The 18,716-nt window shown below is 42.0% G+C and overlaps 1 protein-coding gene across 2 annotated transcripts in view; it reads left to right on the forward strand.

The window, feature by feature from the left end:
* CWF19L2 (CWF19 like cell cycle control factor 2) overlaps positions 1-18,716 on the forward strand; it is a 156,322-nt gene that overhangs the window by 119,050 nt on the left and 18,556 nt on the right. The window contains exons 16-18 of one of the 2 annotated variants that reach the window (XM_044257726.1): positions 2,271-2,351; positions 7,111-7,212; positions 11,144-11,811. In XM_044257726.1, coding sequence (XP_044113661.1) covers positions 2,271-2,351; positions 7,111-7,212; positions 11,144-11,287 — 327 coding nt within the window. In that variant the 3' untranslated portion in view covers positions 11,288-11,811. Of the gene's footprint in view, positions 1-2,270; positions 2,352-7,110; positions 7,213-11,143; positions 11,812-18,716 lie in introns of those variants that run through there. The other variant, XM_044257725.1, reaches the window with a different exon arrangement.

Raw genomic sequence — 18,716 nt, forward strand, 5'->3', positions numbered from 1 at the left:
CTTATTTATAAGTATGAATAAACTGTCACGTGGTCATTTATAGTTTCTATTTTAATTTCTCATTTCTCAAATGAAAAATCAGGGTTTTCCACTGAAGTACTCTCAAGTCAAAATTATCGTCCTAATTCTAGAAAACCTACTGAAATTCACAAGACCTAACAATAGTTACATACAAATAGTACAGGTTACAGTTGCTGAAATAAATTACTGCTCTTTTAGTATTTAATACCTCATTGTGCTATTTGTCAGAAGAAACCAGTGTCCAACCTTGACGTACATTTTTTGGACATACAGTTACTAGAGTTTTTAATCAGTTAAGTGTCATTGTAATATTCAGGCAGCTTTTACTGAAAGCATGGTTTGCTACTGAGCTGAATGCAGTGTGACTTACAGACGAGCATAAATGCTTATGTGCAGAGCCATGTGTGAATTAATAACACGTGCAGTGAACAAAGGGGGTCATGTTTGCGAAGTGCTATAGAAAGACGTTCCAATGCAACTTTTAGACAATACAGGATGGTCAAGTTCATTAATATGGACTGTACATCCCAATAAGAAAGATTATAAAACCTATTAAGGTTAATGAGACAATGAAAGTCTCCTTTCTCTATAGAGATTTTTTTCCCCAAGATTTATTGACTTACTTGAGGGAGAGGGGACGCAGCATGCATGAGAGGGGGAGAGGGAGAAAGAATCGTCAAGCAGACTCCCCGCTGAGCACAGAGCCTGACACAGGTCCTGATCCCAGGACACCGAGATCATAACCTGAGCTGAAATCAAGTCAGCTTCCTAAGCGACTGAGCCACCCAGGTGCCCCAAGATATTTTTTTAAGTCGGCTCCACACTTAGTGTGGAGCCCAATGGGGGGCTTTAACTCATGACCTCAAGTTCAAGACCTGAGCTGAGATCAAGAGTTGGACACTTAACTGACTGAGCCACCCAGGTACCACTCTCTAGAGATTTTTAAAAACAACTGGCTCTTGGATTTTAAGGATTATACTGTTAAAATAGAATAAGCTGGTTAATCCCCAAACCCAGGCTAGTTCTATGTTAAACAGAATCAAGTGGGAAAGAGGTTATTATACTTTTCTTAAGTTTGTTTTTTGTTTTTTTTTCAATAATTCCTCAGGAGAGTCTTAGGTGATTGTGACTGTCGGCATTGAGGTAATAGGGCAGGATGTGAAACAGCCACTGTCAGCTCCTGTTGGGTGACAGAGATGTCATCAGTCAGTAGGAGGCTGGGTCACTTCTACACAGAACCCCCTGCCTGATCAGTAAAGATGGATTTACTTGATCTGGCTTCAGTTTTATATTGAATATGCTACCGTCTAGTGTCAACACAAGCACCAGCCCATGACTGTTAAATACGGAACAGCAGTATAGCTGATGTTTTGAAATTGGGCTTATTTGAATGTTAATTGTAGGTTTAATATTTGCTTCATTAATAATGATTACTGTACAAAAATGAGAGTATTTTGTACTCATTATCCCGGCTTTTCTACTAAATATTTCTTTTCCATAAATACTAGTTCTGTTGCTTAGCATAGAAAGTCTTATAATGCCATTTCTGTGTATTTTTTTCTTTCCCTGCATTTTTACTGCTTTGTTATGGGGCCAGAGATAGTTCAAGTGCTTGGTTGCCACAGAGCGTATAAATCACTCTTGATATTTGGAAAAGGGCAGTCAAACTAAACAAGTTTATTTGAATAGATTTTTATGAATGAGCTAAGGAAGTTGTGAACTTTAATATGTGCAAACTTACGTTCAATATTAAACTGCTTAGTCTTAAAAGGATTGTGTTTGTCATGTAAAGTTGGGCTTGAAGTTAGTACAAGAATTAAGAATGAGTAAAATAATTATCTTGGCTAAAGAAAGGACTTTCAAAAAATCAAGATGGTCCAATTTTATTTTATTTTATTTTTTTAAGATTTTATTTATTTATTTGACAGACCGAGATCACAAGTAGGCAGAGAGGCAGGCAGAGAGAGAGAGAGGGTGAAACAGGCTCCCCGCTGAGCAGAGAGCCCGATGCGGGGCTCAATCCCAGGACCCTGAGATCATGACCTGAGCTGAAGGCAGAGACTTTAACCCACTGAGCCACCAGGCACCCCAAGAAGGTCCAATTTTAAATAACAAAGCCTTAACCATTCAAAATAATGAACTATCATTATAATATTCTTTGATTAATTCACTATATTACTTTACTTTTAAACTATCTCTTTGTATTTGCTTATAAACTACTTTTTCATTGTTAAATGTCTTTTTCTTAGAAAGCCATAATGGAGTCTGACGAAGAATGGTCTATGAATAAGAAATTGATCGATCTGTCTTCAAAAGACATCAGAAAGTCTGTAAGTGTCCCCCCCCCCGCCTTGTATAAGAAATGATCCTGGTACTTAGGATCTTAGGATCTTCATTAATTTTCACATGATATTTGAGAAAGAGGCCATTTGGCTGAGTGACCAAAGGTGAAGGAGTTCTAAGAATAAGAGATTATTTTCATCCTACTTCGTCTAGCAAATGCTCATTTATTCAAATGTTTCTGTGTTATGTGTTCCTGACCTCCTGGCCTGTCCCCGTGTAGTGCCTGTAACTGGCGATGACAGCATCACACTCAGCCGGAGGAGCTTCCGTCCTGGGCTTTGCAGCCCCCGTGGGACATGTGTGAGAGGGGCCTTCTTGTCGCTCGAATTACAATGAGGGAAATATTCTCCTATAGGCTCCTCTTCATTTTCTTTTTTCCTTTGTACAGAGACTCCCTGGTAGGTTCCTGTAAAACAGTGGTTGAGTTAGATTATGGCTTCATTATTCTTTGGTGAAGTTTCCTAACCACGTTTCCCAGTTAGTCTTGATTTGCTAGACTATCTCTTAGACATTCTACGCTTGAGTTGAATATTCCGGCAATGACCTCTCTCTTTTCTAGAAATACAAATGCAGTAGAACAGAACTGTGGATTCCTTGGTGTTCTTCTATTCATGAAGTTATTTATTGTACAGTTGCTAGTTGAGTGGCAGCTACTTACCAGGCACTCCTATAAGCAGTGGAACAGAACAGAGAGGACTGCGGACCCAGGGGGGCTTCGGGTCCGGGGTGGGAGGAGGGGCACTCCAGCCTGTACTGTTGTCCCGCTGCTGAGTGTGTGAATGACGTTGTGTTGAGCACAGCTGCACCACTTGGTTCTGTGTTGTTTTGGAAGCTTTCATGCCACGAGGGCGGAGCTGAGTGTTGCAACAGAGACCATATAATCTGCAAAGTCCAGAATATTTTATTTAAATTAAAACTTTTTTTTAAAGATTTTATTTATTTATTTGACGAGAGAGAGATCGCAAGTAGACAGAGGCAGGCAGAGAGAAGGGAGGAAGCAGCCTCCCCACTGAGCAGAGAGCCCAATGTGGGGCTCCATCCCAGGACCCTGAGATCATGACCTGAACCGAAGGCAGAGGCTTAACCCTCTGAGCCACCCAGGTGCCCCTAAATTAAAACTTTAATAAGTTTTTTTTTTAAATATGCTTACCCATGTTCTAGTAGATGACACTAGCCCATTTTCCTTCTGTTTCTCCTTTTGGAAAGCCAAACTCCTGATATAAATTAACTAAGGATTTATTACATTTATTGTATCTTAGTTAGAAGATAGAAATTTCATTGTATTACTGAAGATAGTTTTAATTCAAAGGTAAAACATTGTCTCCAGCCTTCTTCTCTCTACTTGCTGTTGAAATTTAAGAACAAAACAAAAACCATTCCTCCCAAACATCCTCTTTGTTTGTTTTCTGTGACTCTGTCGAAAAAGGTATCTGACGTAGGCATATTTGTTGTGCCCGAGTTTTTCACTTCTCACATCATCTCCATTGCCATTAAATATTCTTTTATAACCTGATGTTAATGGTGTTTGAAAATATTTCCAAGTAGAAATTATAGAAGAAATGTATTATTCTCCATTCATTACTCTGTATATGCAGTTTTCTTACGGGTAAACCATCTACTACCTATTCTAGATATTAGAACATGCACAGGACTTGGGTTAACTACCTCGAGGGCTTTAATATTAACTTAACCAATATGGAAAATGAGAAACCGGTCTTTGTAGCATTGGTGGTTGTGCATTCTACTTTAAAGCTTTGCGAAAATACCAACAGCTGCCTTTTCTAAGTCACCACCTAGTATCTGCGAGTCACAGCAGAGAGGGAATGAGCCAGATAACCTCTTAGCTTTAGGATTTGGCAATTATGTGGCTGGAACTGTGAAGAGAACTTGCATATTAGGAATAATTCCAAAGGAGGTCACTTTTTAAGTTAACGAGCTTTCCACTGTCTTTTGAAAATGATGAAAGTGTTTCTGAGCACAAATCTTGACTTACTTTAATGTTATTTTTATTCTGGAAGAACCTCATTATACTTATTTTTCAAGCTCTGTGTCCTTGGTAGTCTCATAAGTGTTTATCTGCTTCATGGGGTGGCGTGATTCACACCACCCCCCCAGGTAGGTCCTTAGCTTCTAGCAGAGATTTCCATACTGGTAATTCATTCTGATTCTTTTTTGACTTATATTTGGTGAGGTTAGCCTTTCTTTTTAATGCCCCCTTTTTTTTTTTCTTTTCTGGATCTTAATTTCTTTGCTTGCATGAAGTTTGTGTGAAGTTCATCGGAACAAACAAGGGAAATCTGTGTGTTTGTTGCAGAACAGCTGCGTGTTCCTAACTAACTTGTTAAGAAAGGTATTCATTTTTCACAGGGCTAATTTATTATTTCCTGTGAATTCTTCCTGAACTTTTAAGTAGTATGATTTTAAGTTTAATTTTGTAATAACTAATTGAAAAGCACACTTAGGGATTTTTAAAACTGAGGAAGGTCCATGTCAAGGAAACTTCGGGTTTACCCAGAGACCTTCAAACTCAAGGACAGTTATAGGAAGTTAGGAGTGAGATCTGGAGTATAAAAGGGGAAAATTCAAATATTACTGGTGGTTTTGTTGTTTTGTTTGTTTTTTACCATCAATGTTTTGCCATAATTCTGTCAGTATCTTTCACAGCCGTTCTGGCAGGGCGTCAGGTTTTCCCTTCTGTGGCCTGCGGGGAGAGAACAGAGAGGCCCCTGGCAGCTCCTGTTCCTCATGTACCAGTAGGAAAAGCCCGGTAGTCACATCACAGGCTGTTGAGACTCTTGGTGTGTAAGTTCATTTCCTACTGGTAATGTCACAAATTACCACAGACTTAGTGTTTTAAATGAATGCATATTTATTATCTTATAATTCTGGAGGTCCCAAATAGGAAATGGGTTTCATTGGACTAAAATCAAGGCATTAGCAGGCCTGCATTCCTTCTGGAAGCCACAGGGAAGAATCCGTTTCCTTCCCTTCTCCAGGTCTTAGAAGGCTTCTACATTGCATGACATGTGGTTCCTACCTTCATCTTCAAATCCAGCAGTGTGGGATTTTCCAGGCTTTCTCTGACAGTGACTCTCCTGACTCTTTCTTACAAGTATCCTTGTGATTGCATTGGGCCCATGTGGACCCATTTCAGGATATCTCCTCCTTTCAGTATCCATAAGTTGACTGCACCTAGGAAGTCTCTCTGCCATATGAGGTGATCCATTCATGGCAAATAGGGGATTAGAACACTGACATATTTTAGGGCCATTATTCTGCCAAATACAGCGTGATGCAAGCGGAAGACATGGGCAGCGTCATCACAGATCGCTTCCTCAAGTTCTCTCTTTCCCTGGAAGTACTGTCAATTAGTTGATGTAGTTCTGTATCATTGTAGCCATTCCCACTCATGACGCACACGTGGTGGCCTTCTTCAGATGACAGAAATATTCTCCCGGAGTCTTCTGTCCTTTTTTCTTTGACCACCATGTTTGGACAAAGCACTGTTGTTTGGAAGACAGAAGAGGCTGTAGTGTTTGAAGAACCTTCTCTTTGCCATGCATTGGGTTAGGCCCTTTACGTGCCTTCTCCTAGTTCATCCTTCCAGTTGTCATGAGAGTCAGAAATGTTAAATTACTTCCCTGGGGTTTACAGAGGTCTAAGAAGCAGAGCTGTGGTCGACTCCTTGACTTTGTCTTTTGACTTTGTTTTTTCTTTTCTAGGTCATACATGTTTATCGTATATTAAAAATGTAAAAATACAAAGAAAAAGCAAAGGCACAAAATAGCTACCCACTTCTCTGCATTTTATGTTATAAACTATTTTGTAAACTGATTTTTTTCTTATGCTTTTCCTGTAACATGAACAACTCTTTCTAAGCCCTAATTTTAACTGCTTTATATTATTTCATGATGACCACTGTCTTTTCACCATACTGTATTATCTCCTTCCAAGTCATGCCTTCTCAAGGACACAATATAGAATACATACAGTTAAATAGATGTGTGATTCAGTGTCAAAAATGCGTAAGTGCCAGCTGTATATTAGGATCACGACCCACTTGCATAATGTGTAGTGACAGAATTAGGGCTTGGAGGGAAAACTTGCAAGGAGACCCATCTACTTAATTGATAAAGCCAGAAATTATGGACTTTTTCCAATCAAGGTAGAGTTCAAACTGAGTGTGTGTGTGTAAGTGTGTGTGTGTATAGTAAGGAGAGAAGAAAAGATAATAGTTAATCCTGGATAAACTTTGAAATGAGGTTGATGAACTATTGTTAAACCCATTTTTTCAGTTAATCAAAAAAATGTGATTGGGTTTAGTTTACCTTTGGTAAATCAGTAGTAGTAAAGTCTCAGATTATAAGCAAAACTCTATGTATATGGGTATGCCTCTCCCTGTTCTGCATTGTGAGGGAAATACAAGAAACCATGTCCTTATTCTCTTTGTAGTCTAAGGAAAACGTTGGTACCTTTTCTTTCCTGTTTTCCCCAAAGACAGGAAAATAGTTGGTTTTGATTATAATTGCTGGATGTTATGGAGAGCTGTCTGGCTGAGAGGTTACCAAATGAAATGTTTCACTTTGAAAGTTAGGTCATTGCCCAAGTATTTCTAGAGTTGGAAATTTATTATATACATTTGTCTTAGAAGGGTGCTTAATTACTGTCACGTCTCAGAGCAGGAGCAGGGACTCAGGAACTTCCTGAGCCAGACTGTGCTCATATGTGATTTATCTGTTTGTTTAGGTGCCCAGAGGCTTACCTTACTTCGCTGTGGATTTTGGCCTCCAAGGAGGGTTTGCCCATGTCATTGAAGATCAGCACAAATTCCCTCATTACTTCGGAAAGGTATGCTCACGGCTTGAATAAAATCCCAGAGGTTAGCAGTTTGGTAACACTTTTCTTTCAAAGGGAACTCGAAACCTTGGGCACAATATAGAGTGAAGATGGGGAGTACTGTTTCCAGTACTGATGAGGGAGCTGGAGGCTGGCTGAGGAGGGAGCAGGGGCTGGTGCCTTGCACCCCCTCTCCACCCACTCCCCTTGGTAATATGTATGACATTTCACAGGCACCCCTGACTGCCCTGAAAGAAGAACAAATGTTTATATTGCAGAGATCACAGTCTTGTAAGGCAGAAGTCTCCCTTTGTTTGCAAATGTCCTTGAGATTTGCAACAAAGAAGTTACCTTACAAAACAGAAGAGGCTTAGACCTACTGTTCCTAAAAGAGGGTGGCCTTTGTGCTGCTCTCAGAGAAGAATGCTGTTTTTTTTGCCGACCAGACTGGAGTAGTAACAGAAACTCTAGACAAATTGAAGGAAAGGCTAGATAAGCGTAAAAGAGACTTTGAATCTCAACAGTCTTGGTATGAAGGAGTTTGGAATCGTTCACCCTGGTTTACTTCCCTAATAACCTCCTTAATAGGACCTTTAATGCTCTTAATGTTAATTCTAACATTTGGGCCATACATCATTAACAGAATAACCCAATTCGTAAAGGATAGATTGTCGCTTGTCCAAACCATGGTATTAACCCAACAATATCATGCAATAGGGCAGCGGGAGATTAGCCCCTAGTAAAGTAAAAGATTTTACTCGGGCCAAAAAGAAAATGGGGGAATGAAAAGGGTTTTCTCCCTCCCTTTCCCCCTCCTTCCCCCTTCTCTTTGCTTAGCCAACACCCCCTTCTCCCACTCCCTTAAACATTCCTCCCATGTTGTAAAAAGTGATAAGATACTACAAGGAATGTTGAAAGGTCAGTCTACATGCTAATAAGGGATTGTAGTCTGGCCAATGCCGATGGTCAGTCTACATGCTAATGAAGGATTGAAATCTAGCCAATACTGTCTGTTTCCCTTTTGTTAACGACCAATGAAAGTAACTTCCCACTATGTAAATGAAGGATGCTGAGCGAACCAATCAGGGGTATTCCCGCGCGCCAAGTATGCCTTTACATTCAAACCAGCCAATGAAAACTTTGTAACCATGCTTCCACTTCTGTACGTATGCTTTCGCTTCCCCAAACCCCATAAAAAGGCCCTGAACTAAGGGCTGGCGCGCGAGTCCTCCTAAGACTTGACCGCCCGCAGGTACCTGTGTCTACTCAATAAACCTCGTGCTGTTTGCATCTGACCAGTGGACTCGGCTCAGTTTTTGGGTCCGGGGGTCTCCTCCTGAGAAGGGGTCCATTCCGGGGTGCTTGGAGCCCCGGGGGGATCTTTCAGTACTATATAATATATAGAGAGAGTGAAGATGGGGAGTACTACATCCAGTTTTTAGAGGAAGAAGCTAGAAACTATTAAGAAAAGTATCCCAGAATATTCCTAACAGTCAGGATTGTCACTGGGCAATCCAGCATTTACGGACACGGTCCGAGAGCTGGTGGCTGCTTTCCTGTGGAGTGAGCCAGCCTTGTACGGGGACGGGGGACGACCGTCCACGCTCACAGCGAGCTGCTGGTGAGCCGCGTCCTGTTCGGAGCGTTCCATTCTGGAGCTGCTGTCGCTCTGGTCACCTCACGGATGAAGAGGCTGAGCTTCAGACAGAGCCAGGGGTGCAAGCTCCTCTAGTTCGTGGTTGCAGTTGACCCCTCACGCATCGTGAAGCACCTTGTGGTCTGAGAAAAATATACACGTCGTCTCCTCCGTATCCAGGGGCCCGGGCCGGTGTGTGAGGGTCGCTCTAGACTGCCAGTACTTGTCAGGGCACCGTGCCCTGCGGGGTGCAGCCCGTACGTTCAGGGCCTGCTGAGTATCTGGGACGTGTGTAAGTTTGTATCAGGGACTGAATGGAGATCATGTGACCGCTGGAGGAGTAATACAGTCTGAGCAAATCATAGTTCCAGAAGTGCCTTTTTAATCAAGCGTAGCTCAGGCCTTTCTGCTCATGTTTTCCAGAAATTATTGTCTCCACTGGTCCCTTTGTTTGTTTGCCAGTGAAGAAGGTTTCCTTTTCCATGAAGCTTTTTCTGAATTACCCAAAAATAGACTCCTCTGTTTTTGAGTCTCCATATAGTCTGCTTTGGTGTTTACCTCATCTGCTTTCTAAGATAGTTCTGTGCATAGTTTGGCTTTTCTTCCTCAGCCCCACGTTCTGGGCTCAGTTCTCAGAAGGCACGTAGCTGTATGCCAGTTCTCGTGGTATCCCTGTGGTACTTGGTACTCACTTGAACACGGTAGGTCCTCCTGGTAAACAGTGTTAAGATGTTGTCCAAGATCTCACCACACAGCCCTGTAGGAGACCAAACGTGCAGAATTTAACCGTGAGTCCAGCATTTTCCTGTGTCGCCCTCTATGCGTTACATGTCTCCCCCACTCCCTTGTGTGCATGGATACTCACAAGCTTAAGTCGCGTTTATTTCTGTAGCTAACAGCGCAGGAGGAGAATCATGAGGAAATCATGCAGGATAATAAGCAGACTAATGAAAATCCATTTCTCACAGGGCCTTGGAATGTGACTTTTAAATGAAGGTGATTTATAATTTTTCATTCTTAGTTTATTTAGATTAGTATTAAAGTATGATTTTGTTTCCTGATAAAAAAATCTCCAGCTAATAGTGGAAGAGGGCGCCTGGGTGGCTCAGTTGGTTAAGCAACTGACTTCAGCTCAGGTCGTGATCCCGGAGTCCTGGGATCGAGCCCCACATCGGACTCCCAGCTCCATGGGGAGTCTGCTCCTCCCTCTGACTTTCTCCCCTCTCATGCTCATTCTCTCTCTCAAATAAATAAATAAAATCTTTTAAAAAAAATAGTGGAAGAAGCTTGCTTATCAATATACAGGGTGGCAGAGAGAACCTGAGCCTGAGCTTGGTCTGTGGTCCAATAGCACAGTTCACAGTTACTGCGTGTTGACCTTTCCCAGAAGAGCTCGGAAGGACCAAAATAAGCAGATTCCACCTTCTCTTTCTGCCCTGTGCTCCTCTCTGGCGGATGTACTAACAGGCAACAAAATGGACACATTACATGACAGGAGACACAGCTAGCACTCCTAGAATTAGATGGTTTGCGTCGTTAGGACTAATTGAAAACGAGGATTTTTTTCCTCCCAAGTTTTTATTTAAATTCCAGCTAATTAACATACAGTGCAAAATTAGTTTCAGCTGTAGAATTCAGTGACTCAGCACCTGCATACGACACCCGACACCCGCTGCTCAGCACCACAGGTGCGCTCCTTCATCCCCATCACCTGTGTCCCCCACCTCCCTGCCACCTCCCCATCAGCTGGTTCTTTCTAGTTAAGAGTCTGTTTCTTGGTTTACTTCTCTGTTTTTCCCCCCGTGTTCATTTGTGTCTTAAATTCCACATCTGAGTGAAATCGTACGGTATTTGTCTCTCTCTGACTGACTTATTTCCCTAAGCATTATACTCTCCGGTTCTATCCATGTTGTTGCGAGTGGCAAGATTTCATTCTTTTTATGGCTGAGTAATATTCCACTGTGTGTGTGTGTGTGTGTGTGTATAGACTGCATCTTTTTTACCCATTCCTTAGTCGGTGGACGCTTGGGCTGCTGTGATCATCAGGGCACATGTGCCCCTTTGAATCTGTAATTTTGCATCTTTTGGGTAAATACCTAGGTGCTATTGCTGGTTTGTAGGGTATTTCTATTTTTAGCTTTCTGAGGAACCTCCATACTGGAAAATAAGATTTTTTTTTTACCTGAAACTAATATTTATGTAAAATTTGAACATCCTCACAGAGAACTACTGTTTAGTAGCAGAATAAACAGAAATAGTTTCCTTCTGTTTTCAGACCTGCGTCTGTATTTTCTCCTTCTTTACAAGGAAATCATTGGTGGGATGCTGGATATAGAACCAAGACTCTGGAGGAAAGGGATCCGGGAAAGCTTTGAGGATCAGAGGAAGAAAGCCCTGCAGTTTGCTCAGTGGTGGAAACCATTCGACTTCACCAAAAGTAAAAAATGTTGAGTCATACCTTTCATTTTTTAAATTTCTTCTTCAGATTCCTTTCAGTTTTATTTCCATTGTCTCTAACTACACTACTGACCTTACGGCCAGAGGAGAAAAAGTCACACTCTGGGTCTCAGACACCCACGCATCACTGGGTCGTGTTTCCTGCCTGCCTTGTCCCGCAGACTGCACTGTAGTGACTGGGCAGGGGGCCCCGCCCACGTTCCTTTTCTGTACCTGCTACGTCTTGTGTTCTGAACTGTGCAGTCGAAGACGTGGAAAGACTTTTCTGAACAATTATCTGGGAGTTGTAGCAGATCGTTGGTTCAGAGGGTAGTGGGTCTACTTCAAGGTTGTGAAGACTATTGTCTGAATTCTCTTGAATATTTTAAACCAAATTGGCGTATTCGGCAGTAATTGCAATTTCTTTTCACAGCATCTTATAGAAAGGCTCTTGCTCTTCTACCAGTCGTCACGGCTTTTCTGTTTTATTAAAAGAAAAAGAATGTCCCAGGAATAATAAAGAATTCAGTGAAGCATAATGTGTTCATGATTTGTTTTTATTTCTGGATTTTTAAATAGTGTCTTTGAATTTGGGGAATTTTAAAAGGTAATTGTTCCAAATAACACAATTGTTTGGGTTTTGAAAGTTAAAAATGTAAGCCAAGCCGTCGCTTTGGGGTTGTATTATTACAAAATCGTAAGTAACGAGAGTATTCTAAATGTCCGGAGCCCTGTCTGTTGCCCTGCACTTGATCTGAGCTGCTTCATTTTTCCTTTGTTCTCATACTTGGCGTCAGGAGGAAGCCATGTACTCATAAAATATGACCATGCTGGAAGAGTGCGCCTATTTTTTTTAATATGGAAGATATTTCTGTTGTGACTGGTTTTCAAAGATCCTGGGTTTTGGAGCTGACCGTTGACATCTGGTCATGAAATGTTGATGACCTAGAATCAGTGTGGTGCATAGTGCGGAGTAAATGCTAACTCTCTGCGGGTCTTTTCAATGTTGGCATCAGGCTCTTTCCTGGGTGTGTTAAAAAATGTTTATGTCCCAACTGTAGTTTTAAAATTTCACGTGTAAGTTGAAGTTTAATGGTTTCCATTTCTCAATATTTGCAAGTTGAATTTAATTATAATTATCAAATAGATAGTTAATAGTGTTGTCTTTACTGCTGTTTCCAGATTCTTGAGCTTTACTGCAGGGCCTTAGAGGAATGTATCACGTTTATTTATTTAATCTGTGAGTTAACAGTTGTTTGCAAGGCACTTTGTTTTGTGCTGGTAGCGCAGGAATGATAAGTACTTCCCCTCCTTTATGGTATAGTCTAGTGGAGAAGGAGAAACATACATAAATAATGTCAGCACAAGAGAAGTTAGGGTTCACAGCACTTACCAAAGCACATACCCTCCCCAATGTCCATAACCCAACTACACTCTCCCTACCCCCCATCTCCCAGCAATCGTTAGTTTATTTTCTGAGATTAAGAGTCTCTTATAGTTTGTTTTCCTCTCTGGTTTGTCTTGTTTCAATTTTTCCTCTCTTCCCCTATGATCCTATTGTTTCTTTTCTTTTTTTTTTATTTAAAAGAAACAAACTTCATGATTCTTTAATTTTTTTTTATTATGTTAGTCACCATACAGTTTTTCATACAGTGTTCCATGATTCATTGTTTGTGTAAAACACCCAGTGCTTCATGTAATCTGCATTCTCCTTAATACCCATCACCGGGCTCACCCATCTCTCCACCCCGCTCTCTTCTAAAACCCTCAGTTTTTAAATTCCACGTATCAGTGAGATCGTAAGAAAATTGTCTTTGTCTGACTTATTTCGCTCAGTGTATAATACCCTCTAGTTCCATCTACATCGTTGAAAATGGCAAGATCTCGTTTCTTTGGATGGCTGCATAGTATTCCATCGTATATGTACCACATCTTCTTTATCCATTCATCTGCCTATGGACATCGGGGTCTTTCCGTAGTTTGGCTACTGTGGACATTGCTGCTTTAAACATTGGGGTTCATGTGCCTCTTCTATCACTACATTTGTATGGCTAACTAATCTTTGACAAAGCAAAAAAGAACATCCAGTGGAAGAAAGGCAGTCTTCAACAAGTGGGGTTGGGAAAATTGGATAGCCACATGCAGAAAAATGAAACTGGACCATTTCCTTATACCACACACAAAAACAGACTCCAAATGAATGAAAGACCTCAATGTGAGACAGGAATCCATCAAAATCCATGAGGAAAACACAGACAGCAACTTTTTCGACCTCAGCTGCAGCAACTTCTTTCAAAACATGTTTCCAGGGGCACCTGGGTAACTCAGTGGGTTAAGCCTCTGCCTTTGGCTCAAGTCATGATCTCAGGGTCCTGGGATTGACCCCCACATCGGGCTCTCTGCTCAGCAGGGAGCCTGCTTCCTCCTCTCTCTGCCTGCCTCTCTGCCTACTTGTGATCTCTGTCAAATAAATAAATAAAATCTTAAAAAAAAAAACAAAAACATGTCTCCAAAGGCAAGGGAAACAAAAGGGAAAATGAACTTCTGCGACTTCATCAAGATAAAGAGCTTCTACATAGCAAAGGAAAGTGTCGACAAAATCAAAAGACAATGGGCAGAATGGGAGGAAATATTTGCAAATGATATATCAGATAAAGGGCGAGTATCCAAAATCTATAAAGAACTTACCAAACTCAACACCCAAAGAACAAATAATCCGATCAGGAAATGGGCAGAAGACAAGAACAGGCGCTTCTCCAAAGAAGACATCCAAATGGCCAACAGACACATGAAAAAATGCCCACATCACTTGGCATCAGGGAAATACAAATCAAAACCACAGAGAGATACCACCTCACACCAGTCAAAATGGCTAAAATTAACAAGTCCGGAAACAATAGATGCTGGTGAGGATATGGACAAAGGGGAGCCTCTTACACTGTTGGTAGGAATGCAAGCTGGTGCAACCACTCCGGAGAACAGTATGGAGGTTCTTCAGGAAGTTGAAAATAGGGGCGCCTGGGTGGCTCAGTCATTAAGCATTTGCCTTCAGCTCAGGTCATGGTCTCAGGGTCCTGGGATCGAGCCCCACATCAGGCTCCCTGCTCAGCGGGGAGCCTGCTGCTGCTTCTCCCACTCCCCTGCTTGTGTTCTCTCTTTCACTGTCTCTGTCAAATAAATAAACGAACTTTTTTTAAAAAGTTGAAAACAGAGCTACCCTATGACCCAGCATTGCACTACCAGGTATTTCCCCCAAAGCATGAGAAGTCCTAATGCAGGGTATGTGCCAAATGTAGCGGAGTGCAGTGCTGAGGGACTGTTTCACATCTCCTGGCTGAGTGGGGGACTTTGCTTCCTATTTTACTGAGAAAACAGAACCACATCAAAGAGATTTCCAACCACATCTCTCCACATACCTGCATCTGTGCCTGTGTACTCTACTTTTCCTCGGGCAACATAAATTATTTTGTTGTTCTTATCTAGGTCTGGTCCACTCATTTATGTTCTGGATTTCATTCCTTCACACCTACTCAGTTGGCCCTACTCTCCCTGTGTTATTAGACTATTCCCTCTCTGGAAGATTATTCCTTTTAAAATAAAAAAATATTTTACAACCACAAACTATGGCATCATATCCCCCCTAGCCATATTTCTTCTCCACTCAACAGCAGAATTCATTTCAATGATATCTGTGTCTTCTCCTTCCATTCTCCTCCTGTTCTCAGTTAGACTTCCTCCTCCCCATTCTACTAAGACATCCTCCGTGAATCTTCCCTACGTGCAGATCATGTGATGACTGCTCTGTGTTCCCCTGGGTCTGTCAGCAACGCTGATGCACTTGAGGCACCTCCTTGTTTCTAGAGCACTGTCTCTTATTTCTCCTGCTTCCTGACTGGTGGCCTCCTACCAGCCTTCTTCACTGGTTCATCTTCATTTTCTCAGCCGCTAAGTGTGGAAATGCCCATCCTCAATTCTTTTCTCTATACACCGTCTCTCTCTCAAGGTAATGCCATCATTAAAATGGTCTTAGACACCATTTTTAGGTTAGTTCATTTATCCAACAAATATTTGTTTTCTGTATGCCAGTTACTGTCCTGCATACAAGTAATACATTAATAAATAAAACAGAAATTCCTTCTTTGAGGAGTTTACATCGTGTCAGGGAAGATAGACAGTAAACATTAGATATGCTAAATAAATTATCCAGAAACCGTCAGAAGTGATAAGTTCTATGGAGAAAGGAAAAGTGGAACAGGGCAAGTAAAATATCTCCCAAATTTACATCTTCAGTTTGGACCTCTTCAGTGAGCTCTAGAATTCTATATCTAAATATCAAGTTGACCTCTACTGTATGTTATCTGTAAGAAGGATTTGCAAATTCAACTCCCGATTTTCCTCCTGTTCCAGTTACTTATAACAACTACTTTATTGTATCTTGTGGTTTTAGAGGTGAGGAATTGGATTAGGACTTAGCGGGATGGTTCGCCTCTGTTTCAGGGTATTGTGCTCGCTTCGGCAGCACATATACTAAAAAAAAAAAACAGGGTATTTGTGAGGCCTCAGCTGGAGTGGCTCAGACATCTGGAGATGACTGGGGACCGTATGTGTAGGGCCTCTGCTCTTCGTACAGTGTGTGCTGGAGCTCGAGTAGTCGAAGTGGTCCTTCGCTCCCAAGCCTGGTGCCTGGACTAGAATCACTGGAAGAACTTGGGACAGGCTGCTGATACCCTCTTCTCATCCAGCAATTTAGTGTAGTTGGGCTTCCTATAAGGCTTCTGATTTCTGTCCCAAAGGATGATTCCAAGACACAAGAGGTAGAAGGTGCCACTGTCTTAGGCCCTGGGACTGGAAATCAGCACAGCTTCATTTGGCTGTATTTTGTTTGTCACAGCTGTCACATAGCCCATCTGCCATCTTGTTAGGACAAGAAGGGTCCTAACTCTTACTCTTGGTGGGAGTAGTGTGGTCACCTTTAATCCACCATATTCTACCCTCTGGCTTCTCTCACATTAAAAATATATTCAGATCCTCCTCCCAAGGAAGTCTCATCCCAGTAGGGCACTAGGCTTAGGCTCAAGATTCAGGATCCCATCTACCCAAGGCTCAGACAGAGATGAGGCTCCTCAGGGCTTCATTCTGAAGAGTCATGAATTTAAGATACAAGTGTTCTGCACCCCTTACACACACACACACACACACACACACACCCCAAACACTGTAGTAAGAAGCAGACAATAACTAGTAGACACATGATGGAGAATTTGAGGCACACTGCAGTCACTGTTCACTTGTTCTAAAATTAGGTCACGCAGTTTGTTGCCAGTTGCTTGATAAGGGCCATGGTCCTGCTTCTTGGGTGGCAGGGGTGGAGGGGTGGATTCCATGGGGCTCTTTGCTCTGCCCTGTATACTCTTGGTTCAATGCTGAGTCAGCCTTTCTTTTTCATGAAGAGCTGAAGACTGATGGTTCCAGTGAAGACAAAGTAACCACATTATCTTCCTGCCTGAAATGACCAGAAAGCAGACAATAAACCTGAAATAATGGTTTTTAAGACCTGGCTATCAGGTACGAAAGTATAACGATCCCAAAGTGACGGGAAACAAGTGAGACGAATTCCGTGATGGCCCTGTGCTGTTGCTCCGAGAGAGATCTCATCTTATGGTACAAGGTGTGGGACTCTAGGCAGAGCTTATGGAACAAACCAGGCAGAGCATTGAGGAAGTAGAGCTGTGAGTCTGGGGGGACCAAGACAGCAGGGCAGGTTATGAGAGGAGATCATGTGCACGCATGAAGGCTCCCTGAGGCCAGGCAAATACGGCACACCCAACAGGATTCAAAGTCACATCCCCGACGAGCAGGAACAGATGGTTTCAAGACTGACCAGGATGGGCAAGCACCCATAGTGGTAGTGTGGAGCATAGAATAATTATCTCAAGCCATAGTCCTGACCCAGCCTTGACAGAACAATCTTTTTTTTTTTCCTTTTTTTTTTCTTTTTCCAATTTATTTATTTTCAGAAAAACAGTATTCATTATTTTTTCACCACACCCAGTGCTCCATGCAAGCCGTGCCCTCTATAATACCCACCACCTGGTACCCCAACCTCCCACCCCTCCACCACTTCAAACCCCTCAGATTGTTTTTCAGAGTCCATAGTCTCTCATGGTTCACCACCCCTTCCAATTTACCCAAAAGCACATACCCTCCCCAATGTCCATAACCCTACTCCCCTTCTCCCAACCCTCCTCCCCCCAGCAACCCACAGTTTGTTTCGTGAGATTAAGAGTCACTTATGGTTTGTCTCCCTCCCTATCCCATCTTTTTCATGGATTCTTCTCCTACCCACTTAAGCCCCCATGTTGCATCACTACTTCCTCATATCAGGGAGATCATATGATAGTTGTCTTTCTCCGCTTGGCTTATTTCGCTAAGCATGATATGCTCTAGTTCCATCCATGTTGTCGCAAATGGCAAGATTTCGTTTCTTTTGATGGCTGCATAGTATTCCATTGTGTATATATACCACATCTTCTTTATCCATTCATCTGTTGATGGACATCTAGGTTCTTTCCATAGTTTGGCTATTGTGGACATTGCTGCTATAAACATTCGGGTGCACGTGCCCCTTTGGATCACTACGTTTGTATCTTTAGGGTAAATTCCCAGTAGTGCAATTGCTGGGTCATAGGGCAGTTCTATTTTCAACATTTTGAGGAACCTCCATGCTGTTTTCCAGAGTGGTTGCACCAGCTTGCATTCCCACCAACAGTGTAGGAGGGTTCCCCTTTCTCCGCATCCTCGCCAGCATCTGTCATTTCCTGACCTGTTGATTTTAGCCATTCTGACTGGTGTGAGGTGATATCTCATTGTGGTTTTGATTTGTATTTCCCTGATGCCAAGTGATATGGAGCACTTTTTCATGTGTCTGTTGGCCATCTGGATGTCTTCTTTGCAGAAACGTCTGTTCATGTCCTCTGCCCATTTCTTGATTGGATTATTTGTTCTTTGGGTGTTGAGTTTGTTAAGTTCTTTATAGATTTCGGACACTAGTCCTTTATCTGATATGTCGTTTGCAAATATCTTCTCCCATTCTGTCAGTTGTCTTTTGATTTTGTTAACTGTTTCCTTTGCTGTGCAAAAGCTTTTGATCTTGATGAAATCCCAACAGTTCATTTTTGCCTTTGCTTCCCTTGCCTTTGGCGATGTTCCTAGGAAGATGTTGCTGCGGCTGAGGTCGAAGAGGTTGCTGCCTGTGTTCTCCTAAAGGATTTTTGATGGATTCCTTTCTCACATTGAGGTCCTTCATCCATTTTGAGTTTATTTTTGTATGTGGTGTAAGGAAATGGTCCAATTTCATTTTTCTGCACGTGGTTGTCCAATTTTCCCAACACCATTTATTAAAGAGGCTGTCTTTTTTCCATTGGACATTCTTTCCTGCTTTGTC

Source organism: Neovison vison, chromosome 7, assembly GCF_020171115.1.
Source record: "Neovison vison isolate M4711 chromosome 7, ASM_NN_V1, whole genome shotgun sequence".
Classification (NCBI taxonomy): domain Eukaryota; kingdom Metazoa; phylum Chordata; class Mammalia; order Carnivora; family Mustelidae; genus Neogale; species Neogale vison.